The sequence below is a fragment of the Triticum aestivum genome, chromosome 7B, assembly GCF_018294505.1.
Source record: "Triticum aestivum cultivar Chinese Spring chromosome 7B, IWGSC CS RefSeq v2.1, whole genome shotgun sequence".
Classification (NCBI taxonomy): domain Eukaryota; kingdom Viridiplantae; phylum Streptophyta; class Magnoliopsida; order Poales; family Poaceae; genus Triticum; species Triticum aestivum.
Genome location: NC_057813.1, coordinates 29,180,759 through 29,194,568, shown reverse-complemented (window position 1 = coordinate 29,194,568; position 13,810 = coordinate 29,180,759). Strand labels below are relative to the sequence as shown.

Genomic DNA, 13,810 nt, shown 5'->3' with positions numbered 1-13,810 from the left:
ATCGGAGTCCAGAATCTGACGGAATTCGTTGCATCCGGTCCTTCTCCGCTGTCTCCAACCACACACGCGTCGATCTGGTGGGTCTCGATCGGTCCTCCTCCGTCATCTCCGCCATGGTCGTTCATGTCGGCGGCTTGGATGGTGCTGGCCTCCCGCGACTCCTCGCGGCCTAGGTCGGGATAGTGGTGGCGGGGCAGGGCCAGGAGCAACGGGGAACGACGGGGGCGGTCGGGGGCGGCGGGGAACGACGAGGGGAGGCGGGCAGCGGCCTGGACGGGTAGCCGGCTGAGCGACCAGAGGAACAAGAAAACAATTGTAGAAGACGACCCAGGAATATTCATTTGCGGTGGGGAATATATGGTTTTACAGGTGCCGTTTGCAAGGTTTATTCCGTGCAAGGAAAAATCGGCCCGAAAAACACATTTTGTGCTGTCTAAAAAGACCCTTTTCAGACCGCGAGTTTACAGTGTCGGTTAGAGATGCTCTTGTTAGAGATGCTCTTTAGTCTCTAGCGTCTACAATTCATACAGTTTTGTCTCGTTTGTGTTTTTCCTTTTTTTTTTCCTTTTCTTTTTCTTTTTTGAGGAGAGTTTTGTGTCGTTTGTGTGCTCAGCACAAAAGGTTGAAAAGTACACCACCCCGCCGCCGCGCTCCGCCGTGCGCACGCTGTCCCCGCCGCAGAACATCTCGGCGTCCGGTCCGATGGCCGCCGCTGCCACCGCCACATACAGGTTCTCGGCGCCAACCGCCGGCCGCTCGCGCCGGGGGTCCGGCCCGGAGAGACCTAGTGGTGTAGGCTGCAATCCGACGCTCCGACCCAATGCGGGCGCCGAATCCCCAATCCTTCTCTGTGCCCTAGAGGCTAGGGCTGCCGCCGCACCGTAGCTCGCCGTCGCCGCGGACACCTCACGTCTCCAAACCCCTCCGCCTCCAACGCGCATCGCCGCCGCCGCCGCCGAGGTGTTCGACATTCCGATCTCTTTCGTTTTTTAGGGTGTTGGTAATCCTGTATTCCCCCCTCTCGAATTCAGGAGCTGCCGTTGGAGTTTTGCTTAGCAATTATGAGTTCAATTTATAACGTTAGTACCTGATCGTATGTCCCAGTTCACTACTGTGCTTAGCAGCTGAGAGTTATCTGCAAAATGGAAATCCACACTTATGTTGTGCATTGTGTCCTGAATCCTGACCCCCTGTAATGTTGAGTGGAACTAATGCTTGGGGTCTAATATCGCCTCTCTTTTCGGCTCGGATACTTTTGTACCCCTAATCAGTCATATAACCATTATGTGAGTCTGTGTTACGCATGTGTTGATGAAGTTACTGTCAATGCAGGTTCCTCAGGATGATGAGGCTATACCGGATGGAGAATTAAGCGAGGTCTCCGTTTCAACTTATGTTAACTCGTTGAAGAATGAGTTCGCAACACTTCGTTCCGCTGAGATTAAGGTGCTTTGAAACCACACATTCTGTACTCCCCTCCGCATTTATTAATCAGATATTCCCGGTGTCATTTGTCTGATTGTTATAAATTTTTTTCCAGGATATGGTAGAGAATAACAAGATTAAGCTCAGCACCATTATGCAGAGCAATCGCGGTTCTTCAACAATCTGGCAAACGAGTGCATTGGATGGTACAGGTTTAGCCACGAATCTGCTGACACCTAGGCAACACGATGCGTCGTGCTCAACGCTTGGTCTTGAACTGTGCCTTGCTGAGAAAGATGGTGGCAGTTCTCAAGAAGATAGTCCGTATGGCACATCGACTGCTACTTTGGGTGGAATTCTCACTGCAAAGAATGCTAATAAGCCAATTGAACTACCAAAAGTGTCAGACCTTCCACCTTATACAACATGGGTGTTTTTGGACAGGTCTGTTTCATATCACAGGCACTTCCCAACCTCCCCAAAACTGATGCAGATGTATTAAATATTGAATCTCTGTGTGTCGCTACTGCACGGTTGAGGTAGAGAGCAGCAGCAACAGCTTATGATTAGATTGAGGGCATGCTTTGAATGGAAGTGTTTGCTGATAGGGATTTTAATAGTATATTTTGTACATAAGAGTTTTACTTTTCTCCTTTTGCAAGAGTAAGGTCTCGTATTGTTTCTGAGACAAAAGATATATCGGGGTTTCATGCAGGAACCAGAGGATGACGGAAGACCAATCTGCATTTCATCGACAAAATATTTACTACAATGCACATTGTGGTGAAGCTTTAATGTTCAGTGATAGTGAAGATGAAGTTGTTGAGGATGAAGAGGAGAAAAGGGAATTCAAAAGCTCTGAAGATTGTTTTATTCGGTAAACAAACTTGGGGTTTCCATTGTTTTCTTTTGCATTACTTTACCTTACCTAGTTTAACTTCTGCACTTATTTGTGACTGACATCTGCTATGGTTTAAGAATCACAGTTTTTTGAATGATTGCTATTGCACTTACTTTTCTTTAAAACAATAAGTTTGTCGTATTTTCCTTTAGAGATTGCACACACTTTACTTTAAATTTAAAGATTGTCACAACTTTATTTCACAAGACATAATATACCAAGATTTATACAGTATTAAAGTAGTGCAAATACAAAATATCACTTTTGTAATTATTGTGGCATGCATAGGTCCACTTCATTTTCATGTAGTAGAGAACTTCAATAGCAATAAGTTACACATGTGTGGCTTTTTTACTTTTTTACCTAGGGGTCTCTTCTGTTGCTGCTGCTGTCTAATTATTTTTCATTGTGGGAGCATAATCAAACTAGCCTAGCTTGGACCCCCAGAAAAGTAAGGTTATTTAGTTTTATCCAAACTGGGTGCAGGATTTGCTTTTACCATATTGTTCAGGAATAAAATTATCGAGTTTACACTGTCTACCTCTAATCTGAGTAGTCTGTTGATGAGTTTACATCTTTCTTAAACTTGATAGATCAACAATATATTTTGGCTTCTGCTATAAGATGTCTTTCTCTCACTGGGCATTTTGATGTTTTGGTGTAATAATTTATGTTCCTCCTCTACTTTCATGTTAGGATGACCATTGACGAATGTGGCATGTCTGATGAAGTGCTGGAGACCCTAGCTCAATGTTTTGAGAAGACTGCTGGTGATATAAAGGTTAGTTTTCTCTTCATAGTCAGTTAATCTCAATAGCATTCTGGCCATTTGGGCTTTTCCTTTTCCAATTCACATTTTCACCATTGACAATAACACACATAGCCCTACTTTTACAGGCCAGATATGAGATCTTACAAGGAGAGAATACTGAAAGTTCTTCCAAAGAAGTGTCCAAACTTAATGCCAAACTGAAAGATATCTACCACGATAAAGATTTGGCTGCAGCATTGGATTCCTTCGATAATCTCTTTTGTCGGCGATGTCTAGTATGTTCATCTATCAATCGTCATGTGATATATGTAATGCCTCTTGTTGCTGATGAATATTCTTCTCATCCTGACATTGGCAGGTTTTTGATTGCAAACTACACGGGTGTTCTCAAGATTTAATATTTCCTGTAAGTTTTGTTCCAGAATTATTTCCAAAATTACGTGTTTTTTCTTATTTGTGCCTTCTTCATACAGGCAGAAAAGCAATCACCTTGGAACAGCATGGATGATGTACCATGTGGTATTCATTGTTATAAGCTGGTTCGTATTTTATGGTGTATATGACTTCTGAAAAGCTGCTTGTCTTCTCTGACAATTTTAATTACGAAAGATAAGCACCGACTTGCATTGATACTGTTCTCAAACCATATATTGCCAGGCCACCAAACACAAAGATTCAGTTGCATACTCACAACATAATTCTCCAAGCACAAGAAGTTCTCGGAAGAAGGATGCACATCAAATGGAGAATAACTCAGCTTTAGTGGAAGATCGTAATTATTTGATGGTGGAAACAAATAATGAGCATTCAGCAACAGATGGTCATGATAGTTCTAGGAAGGAAGAATTAGTCGATAAGAATATATGCAGGCAAGAAGACAATCTTGTATCCTGGATGGTGATTGAGAAAGAGCTTCTAGTTAAAGGTGTGGAGATTTTTGGAAGGAACAGGTTGGACCTTTCTCCTCATGACTGAATTTATACCTTGAATTTAATGTTACTGTGTTGCTTACTACTCCCTCTGTAAAGAAATATAAGAGCGTTTAGGTCACTACTTCAGTGATGTAAACGCTCTTATATTTCTTTACGGAGGGAGTATTATACAACCAGTCAGGTCAAAGTTCCTATGTACTTCCTTCGTCCCATAATATAAGAGCGTTTTTGACACTACACTAGTTCAAAAACGTTCTTATATTATGGGACGGAGGGAGTAGCTTTGAATAACCTGTCAACATAATTCTGAACTAAGTAAGGTTATGTGTGAAGGGTTATGCTCCGCCATTTGGAAGATTTTGATCATGGATCCCTAATGAGTAATGTTTATCCATAATTCTTCATGCCTTCTACTTACCTCATCATCATCCTAGAAGTGTGAAGCTGTAGTGGGGATTGGAAAAACGTTGGAGAATCGAATGTTTAAAAATTCTTGTTATTGGAAGTTGTATGGACTATGACCATCGGCTTAGAAACATAACTACAAAAATATTTCCACTAATGATTTAATTTTAAAATTTTAACTCCACAGTCCCACTGCCACTTATATTTTTTAGGGCACTGATTTTTTTTGATAGGGCGCGAAACTACTCATTTTCCATGAAGATTTGCAAGCACATATCACTTGCATCTGTCTTCTTTTCTTGAATTGTTGACAGTCGGAAGTTATTCTTGGGATTTTACTGCTCACAGTGGGAGCAAATAACTCCGGGGGCCGAATCATCACTCTCCATTATCATTATTGTAGTCATAGGGTTACCCTGCTTTCCGGAATTAATAGTCATAAGACTGAACCTGTGGGTTTCTTTTCATGCAGTTGTTTAATTGCTCGGAACCTTTTTGATGGAGAGAAATCATGCAGTGATGTTTTTCAGTATATGAATTATATTGAGAACAGCAGCACATCTGAGGTTTTTAGCGGTGTTGATTCTCTTGTTAAAGGATTCATAAAAGTAGGTTTCAGTTTACTCTATATATTTTCACCCGGGTGGTATCTTATGTCAGTGCTGCCGATGTTGACATCACAGGGACATGGGTTGGGCCTGGGATCACGGCGTCCTAGAAAGCGAGGAAGGGTCAAGCATGCCTCAAGATCTACAGTCTACCGTTTCATAAGGAAAAGGATTGCAGCAATGAAGGGTGAGCTTCGTCAGCATTACAATCCATGTGGTTGTCAATCGGCATGTGGGAAACAGTGTCCATGTCTTAAAAATGATACATGCTGTGAGAAATTATGTGGGTGAGTTAATTGGTTTCCTTTACAAATTTTGCATCATTATGCTTAAGTTTGTATGCATTTGAAGTATACAGATATATTTTTCTTCTATGTATTGATTTATCGCTGATCTCTCCCATGGTCTAACCTACTTTTGCTGGTACCAGAAATATTGTTTGCCCTCTGCTTCAGTGTGGCTTGGTTTGATACTCATCCTTTGTTTAGGCTAGCTAATTTCCCGGGCGTTGCAACGGGGGCATACATATTCTAGTGATCCTCCCGTCCAACACTCGATGAACTTTTCATAATTAACGTTATCCTCATGTCTAAAGAATGATACTCTCCATAAGTAACGTGATCCCCCGTCCAAAGAATGATACTCTATAATTAACGTGATCCTCCCATCAAACACTCGATGATACTTTCCATAATTAACGTAATCCCCCCGTTCAAAGAATGATACTCTCCATAATTAATGTGATCCTCCCATCGAAAGAATGATACTCTCCATAATTAACGTGAAACCAATAAACTTATGAAACCAAACCAGACCACGACGTACCATCACGACCGCAGACTCCACTTTAATAGTAGAGATTATGCTTGGTTAGTCCTATTGTAGGTGAACTGAGGCTGCTTGTCCTCCTGGATATGAATATCATTGCACATGTATCATATATTTATAGATGCAGTTTGCTTTAATTTTCTGTTATATTGCTTAATGTACCGACTGAGTACTGTGTAGTTGAGTTACTGTCTCATGACAAGTTACCATCCTTGAACTCTTTATAGAGAATATCCAAGCTATTGGATTCAAAAAAGATTTTACGAAGCTGCATAATAGATGGATCAACTCTCAGAAAAGAATGAAATCCAATAGTACTACTCTTAGGTCCTCGATAATTTCTTATTATTACTTCATTTGAGAAATTCCAATTATGATTGTAATGAGCTATACAGACGGATGAACACACATACGGTAGCATGCAAACAATTTGGTATCCTCATCCTTATGTCATCATTTACAGATTGTTATTTGTTGTGTGGAATTTTATGCTCTTTGCATTCCAGGTGTCCGAAAGCGTGCAAGAATCGTTTTCGAGGCTGTAATTGTGCAAAGGCTCAGTGTCGCAGCCGCCAGTGCCCATGCTTTGCTGCTGACAGGGAATGTGATCCTGATGTGTGCAGAAAGTGTGGGGTAGGGTATGTATCTGCAACTGGGGAATCTTTGAAAGATTTTGTTACTTACTTACGAAGCCTTTTATTCCAAACAAGTTGGGGTAGGCTAGATATGAAACCCTTTCACGAGGACTTCCCAGGAGGTCACCCATCCTAGTACTACTCTCGCCCAAATGGGTTTCATACCCAAAAGACTGGCTAGTTTTTACGTTGGCTCGCCAAGCCTATCACAACCCTTAGATATGAAACCCTTTCACGAGGACTTCCTAGGAGGTCACCCATCCTAGTACTATTCTCGCTCAAATGGGTTTCATACCTATGGGACTGGCTAGTTTTTACGTTGGCTCGCCAAGCCTATCACAACCCTCCTCCTTTACCCGGGCTTGGGACCGGCTATGCCTAGAAGACATAGGCGGAGTTCTTTGAAAGATTTTGTAGTTAATTTTTAATGATCTGTTTAGACAGACTTGTGATTTTTGTTCTTTGCACTCTGATCCAACCTGTACCAGAGTAGTTCAAAATTACTATTCTCAATTTTTTTTAATCTCAAGATACTCATTTCTGCAACTAAAGCTTAAACAATGGGACTGAATTTAAGTTCATAAAATAAATTTGTAGCCATCAGCCATAGCTGACAATCATCATGCCTATTAATTTGATATGATGTTGCCCATTTGCTAGCATAGTTAATTGAATGCTCATGTGTACCAGTGCATTGTTTAAAGGGGGTGAAAACATCTATGTTTCCCATTTGTTTATGCACTTTGTTTACCTCTGCTAAAATCTGACGTAATGATAACTGTGCAAATAAATTAGAACAATATCTGATGGGTATTTACCTGAACTTCGAAAGTTACTTTCTGAAATCATGTCATGATAGGAAATCTTCTGACTTTGTAGCTTACTTCAATTGTTAATTTGTTATGCATGTATGTAGAGTTAAACAGCAAATCTTGGACAGCAACTTCAGTTGAGTAACTTAATTTTGAAAGCAACCTCAGATGTATAAAGTCAGAGTTATCCAGTCATGCTAAAAAGGGTGTTCCATTAGTGCCTTGTGGAAGTGGTTTGCTCCATAAGTTTTTTAGAACAACATTGAACTGTTCCTTTTCTAACCTACAGTTGTGGTGACGGTTCATTGGGTGTCCCCAACCAAAGAGGTGATAATTATGGATGTCAGAACATGAAACTGCTTCTTAGACAACAACAAAAGGTAAACAACAATGCACTTATGCTATCAAATGTTGTGGACATCTTGTTTATAATTTCTTTGAGTCGATACTTGGTTTGATGACTTCTAATCATGTCCCTTACTAAACTAAAGATAAAGATAAGGACAGCAAATACTTTGTGTGCATAACTGCAGGCTCATATGTCCAATCCATTACCCAGTTGTACTTATAGATAGTTTCACCAGACCATGGTCTGAATTGCTATATGCTATTTAAACATGATTTAAGTGTTACTCCCTCCGTTCCAAAATAGATGACTCAACTTTGTACTAACTTTAGTACAAAGTTGGGTCATCTATTTTGGAACGGAGGGAGTAGATCTCTTTTGAGCCACCTTTCATTACTGTTGAAGCCTGTATCCCATATAGACCCTTTAGGAACTGATTCCTTATGAGCGTTGGTTTTTCTTGGTTATGGGTTTTCCGAGCCAGCTATGAACCAATTAGGATACTAAAACAAACTGATACCGTAAACTTGATTCAAGTCTGATACTTTATTCAGCAAAAACTTTTCTTACCATCAATTGAAGTTTAGTAGCCTTTGTGGACAGCATTTTTTCTTCTGAAATAATGGAAAAAAGAAAATTGGATAATGCCACCTTTGTTTTTTTAAAAGGGCACTAACAGATATTGAAGGAAAATTGCATTTTTTATGTTCACGATTGACTTAATGTTGTGACACGACACATCGGATACCCGGTAAAACACATGCCTCCCTATAAATATTCACTTTTCTTAGGGAAATAAAATACTCACTTTTAGAATGTCCTGCTCCTCTTTCGAACAAACATATATATTTTTTAGGCCTGTTGATGGTCTTGAATTAGTGTGACTTTTGTTTCAGGTCGTACTTGGGAGATCTGATGTTTCTGGCTGGGGAGCATTCGTTAAGGTAAAATTGCTCCTTTCATCCTCTTCATCACTCTTTTTCTGTACCCCAGAATGATGTGGAAAGCATGAATATCTTTTCCACAATCTTCAGAATACTGTTGGCAAGGATGACTGTCTTGGGGAGTACACTGGGGAGCTTATCTCTCATAGGGAAGCAGCCAAGCGTGGACAGAGATATGACCGTGAGAATTCATCATTCCTTTTCAACTTAAATACTGAGGTACGTGTGCAGAAATATACCAGTTACAGTATGCAAACATTCACGGTTACACGCGGGACTGATCACCAGATTTAGCTATAGTGCTTTTGCATGAGCTGAGTTATTCTCCTTGTCAGCTCGGTTTATTCAAAAACCTGTATTTTATATCTGATCCAGACGCTAGCTGTTGCTTATGCATACTCTTTGGACGCAGTTTGTTCTCGATGCCTTCAGGATGGGCAACAAGCTGAAGTTTGCCAACCATTCCCCTGATCCGAATTGCTATGCCAAGGTTATGTTTGTAGCAGGCGACCATAGGGTGGGCATATTCGCCAATGAGCGGATTAATGCAGGCAAGGAGATTTTTTATGATTACCATTACGCACCTAACGAAGCACCAGCGTGGGCTCTGAAGGCTGATGATGCCACTGGAGCGGAAGACCCCGGTCAATCTTCCAGTGGAAGCGCAAAGAAGGTTGATACTCCTGGAGCGAAAGACCCCGAGCAATCTTCCAGCGGACGAGCAAAGAGGCCCCGGAAGTCTTCCAGAGGGCGACCGAGGAAGCATGCCCGGTGAAGAAACACCATTGGTTGATTCTTTTTGTCGCGGGGCCGAAATTCAGAAGCTATCTCAGCACCTTAATTTTGAACTTTTACATTCGTTGGCACCTTTATCAGCACTCCTTTGTGGATGGAGCATGAACCATTTAATAAGTGTCGGGTTTTATTCATCCTTAGGGCTTTGTAATAAGGTGCCCACGCCGTAGCGGCGATTGGGGTCAGTGGTGTTGCGGGCATCCGGTCTATTTGGCTGGAAACTGCCCCGGACGCTGTATCAGTTTCGGTGGCCGGCGATCATGCTGTGCCGTTGGTTTAATTGAAAAGCTATCTTCAATGTATGTTGTGCTCTGTGCCCAGCACAGCGAGGTTTTTGCCTTTGTTGGTGCGTTTGCCCTTCCCAGACCTCACAGGCTGATCCAGGCTCAACGAGGGTCGTTGCGAGCGATTTGTTGTTCGAGCGACACGCCCTGTCGTTATGGTTTGCTGGTTTGGCAAGCAAGATGCAAGGGCCCTCCGTCAAATGTACTCAGTATATGAGTACAGGTGAGAGCATCTCCAGCCATGCCCCCGACTTTTCGGCCTAGTCGCGCCCCAAGGGCCCATTTTTCGTCGGCTCGGGCCGAAATTGGCGCCGCGGACCCAACCCGAACCCGGCGCGCCCGCTTCGTCTTCTCCCGACGCCTTGGTTTCCCGCGGGGAATCAAGGGCAAGGCTGCCGCCGGTCAGCTTTGCCATTGATTCCTCACGGGCGGTGCGTCACGGGGCGGCGCGCCGACGCCTCCCCTCCCTCGGACGCGTACACACAGACGCAACGCGGCTATATATGGCCGCGCTCGCCTTTGATGAGTGCTACCTCTCCCGAGCGCCGCCACCGAGCTCTTCTCCCCCGGCCCTCCCTCTCCCGAGCGCCGCCGCCGAGCTCTTCTCCCCCAGCCACACAATCTCTCGATGGCCGAGCGTTTCCCGGAGACGAGGCGGCGGCCAACGGCTTCGGCCGCAGTTCGCTCCGCGAACAGGTCCTGGCTCCTGTTCCAGGCGAACATCCCAGCGCCGCCAGACATGCGCTCCGGGCCGACGGGCTGGAGGCTCAGCAATGGGGGAGTGCCCATTCCCCCGTTGCCTGACGCCGTGGCCAAACCATCCTACTTCGCCGACGACGCCAAGCTCTCCCTCCCCCAGTACGCCGTCGACAACCACGCGGCTTGGGCGGCGTACTTCGAGCGCCGCCAGCAGCAGCGGCTGGCGTCCACCAACGGGGTGCCGGTGGTCGGCGGCCTGAAGAACAGCGAGGGGCACCACCTGTGGTGGGGCCTCCCCGGCCGCACACTTGAGGGCGTGCTGACGCACCTCAAGGGCAGCAACAACCCGCCGTTGGCGTACCCCCCGGCGAGGGCGGCCGCCCCGGCGCACCGCCGACGTGATGGGCAATGGGCGCCAAGGAGGTTCGGCTCCTCCTCCTCTTCCTCCTCGTCGCGCTCTTCGTCCCAATCCTCCGGCACTCCGACGCTACTCGGCGTCAAGGCCGAGCCCGCGGCGGAGACGCCGCTCGGCCGGCGCACTCGCAGCGCCGGCATCGTCATCAGTGAGGGCGTCCGGCGCGCCTTCTCGTCGGCTCCTCCCCCGCGCTTCGTCAAGCCGAAGACGGAGCCAGGTCTCGCCCCGGTGAAGACCAAGCCGGGGCTGGCGCCGGTGAAGACGGAGCCGGGGCTGGCGCCGGTGAAGACGGAGCACGGCGAGGTCGAGCTCGACGACGACGCGACCCTTGAATGGGCACGCCAGGACTCCCTGAAGATGGCGAGGGAGCGCCAGTGCGCCGCCCTGCGGCGCTTCGCGCAGCGCCGCCGAGGCCGCGACGAAGGAGGAGTCGTCATCATCGACGACGCGCCGCCGCCGCCACCAGCTGGGGAGGGGTCCAACAGGGGCGCCCGAGTCAAGGAGGAGAAGGCCGACGATGGCGGCTTCTCGGCCTTCAGCAAATTTTTTTGATTAGTTTTTATATGTAATGGCGACTACTCGACTTATATCCGCGAATATAAAGCCCAAGTTTGCCGGAATTTGACGTGTTTTAGCCGAACTTTGCCTAAATTTGCTATACAATTTTTTTTTCGCGCCTGGGAGCGGCGGCTGGAGGCCAACTCGCCCCAGGCCCATTTTTTATGCCGGGTCATCCCGAGGCGGTGATTTTAGGCGCCCCCTGGGGGGCCAACGGCTGGAGATGCTCTGAGTTGGTGAGGTGTGATGGAAAAGTTCAGGTGGGCTTTCGCCCCTGTAGACCGTTACGAAAAGAACATTATCGTCGAGTTCAGAGATCTGACACTTAGGGCTCTAGATTTTTCCCGTAGCAGGTTAACTGGAGTAGCAAATTATGAAAAGCTCTTAATCGAAGTGTTTGTAGTATGAATGCTATAGTATTCCTAGATTTCTTCTGTTGTCTAGTCAAAATTTATATGCTTTGATTCTTAGATCATTTTTTTGCGGGGAATTTTATATGTTGTACTTCCTCCGTAAGGAAATATAAGAGCGTTTAGATCACTTATTTCTTTACAGAGGGAGTAATTCTTAAAATATTTGCTCAGTTTGGAATAGCTTTTATACATGAGCACATTATATCATCAATGAAGTGATGGACATGAAGTGATGAACAACATACATGCCACACAGTGAGTCCTGGGTCAAATAATATTTCTCGTGATACTTTTTCACAATGCAGCATGAAGTAATTCCCTGTGGATTAATTTTTCCAAGCATCGATAACATTTCTCTAAAGAAATTCTTCAGTTATGTAGCATACACAGATCCATATCCCATACCATTGGAGAGGAGAGGAAAAGCGTATGTACATACTATACCTTCCTAATTTCCATATGTATGTACGTGCACTATATATGTTGATGCACCACATATATATGTCCACACCCACACACGAAAAATGAAAGAAGGATCGGACATCCTGATCATGTAATACATCTGTACATGATTCTTTAGGCTGATATAGTAAGCAGACGAGAAACTACTAACCCATCACTCAGTAGATAACTAGATATAGCTTAGCCCCAGATCGCTAGTAAACCAGATGAACGAATGATCAGAGCCTCAGCTCCAAGTCCAGCTCCTCGCTGCTCCCGGGACCTTTCTTCTGCGAGCCGCCGCTGTCGGCCGGCGGTGCGGCGGCTTGGCGGCGGCGCTCGTCGCGGTGGACGTTCATGTGGCCCCCGAGCGCCTGAGCGTTGGTGAAGCCTCTGTTGCAGAAGCTGCACTCGTGGTACTCCCTCGCCCGCCTCGCCGCGGCGTCCTCCGGCGAGCCCACCTTGCTGGAGCCGCCTCCCTCCATTGGACCGACGGACCTAGGCGAAAGCTGACTGTGTCACTGTGTGTGTGTGAGAGTAGCGCCTAGTAAGTGGCGTGGAGCTCGTTGTGGTTCGATGGATTCTAGGAACTTCTTGTGCTTGGATCTTGGGAACGCAACAATGGCAGCACTATATATATGTATAGTGGTTGCCGGCTTCGGGGACGCGGAGACCCCGGCCGGCCATTGCCGGCCTAGTTGGCAGATATAGTGTGGCGGTGCGGGTGGGTATACTATGCCGGTGCTCATGGGCTGTGAGAGGCTGGTTTATAGCTACTGCCCACCTGAATCTGATCATAGCGTACACTGCATGCCTTGCCTTTGCCTGCATCTTCCAATCCTTTCTAAACCCAGGCACACATGGAAGCACTGTTTTTTTAATTTATAGTTATTATTATTATTATTATTATTATTATTATTATTATTATTATTATTATTATTATTATTCATGAATGAATGGATAAGAATCAAATATATTTTTTGCATGGAAAATAATTGACCAATTACATTTTTTTACACAAAGGACCCTGGCAATAAAAGAAACATCGAACAGTACAAAGCACCTCAATAAAAACAGAAAATACAACGAAATCCTCAAGATGCCCTTCGTCTTCAACCTCCAGACAATGTAGACGGTGTGCCACCGCTGCCGCTCCTCCTTGAGCCGGCCTGACATTGTTGGTTGCGGATAGGAAGTCACCGAACTGGTCTAGAAGACCACATTCGTCCCGGACGAAGAAGAAGGAATAACCGTCGATGAAGCTCCTTGACGATCTGGAGATCCCCACAGCCAGAAGAAATCCTCGAGAACCCCACCACTCCCACATGCTTCTCGCCCGCCGAGATGGGACTAAAGCCGGGGAGACTTTATTGGACGAGGCGCCGCCGCCACCAACAAACCTTGACCCTCACACCAGAAAACGGAACCCTCCCGCCGACGAGGACCGAGATCCACCATAACTAACCAACTACATAGTTACATGAACACGCACCATGAACTTATTGTTGGATAAATTAGCAAGTTTGATTGGTTTAATTCACAAATAAATCATGATGACGACAATAACAATATTAATCTCATAGCATGTACCAAGCAT

At 45.3% G+C, this 13,810-nt stretch overlaps 1 protein-coding gene across 3 annotated transcripts; it reads left to right on the top strand.

Annotated features, from left to right (window-relative positions):
- Nucleotides 1-599: 599 nt before the first annotated feature.
- Nucleotides 600-9,705, top strand: LOC123160399 (histone-lysine N-methyltransferase EZ1). 3 transcript variants are annotated; one of them, XM_044578222.1, is made up of 16 exons: nt 600-960; nt 1,333-1,446; nt 1,541-1,869; nt 2,141-2,302; nt 3,023-3,107; nt 3,224-3,373; nt 3,457-3,504; nt 3,572-3,637; nt 3,756-4,048; nt 4,908-5,001; nt 5,119-5,330; nt 6,378-6,509; nt 7,608-7,698; nt 8,561-8,608; nt 8,699-8,827; nt 9,021-9,705. In XM_044578222.1, exons 3-16 carry the CDS (start codon nt 1,544-1,546, stop codon nt 9,381-9,383), a joined length of 2,199 nt encoding a protein of 732 aa, XP_044434157.1. In that variant the 5' UTR covers nt 600-960; nt 1,333-1,446; nt 1,541-1,543; the 3' UTR covers nt 9,384-9,705. The 3 variants fall into 3 exon arrangements, with proteins under 3 accessions (XP_044434157.1, XP_044434156.1, XP_044434155.1); XM_044578221.1 differs by having other exon boundaries at nt 4,908-5,043; XM_044578220.1 differs by having other exon boundaries at nt 4,908-5,330.
- The last annotated feature ends 4,105 nt before the right edge of the window (nt 9,706-13,810 follow it).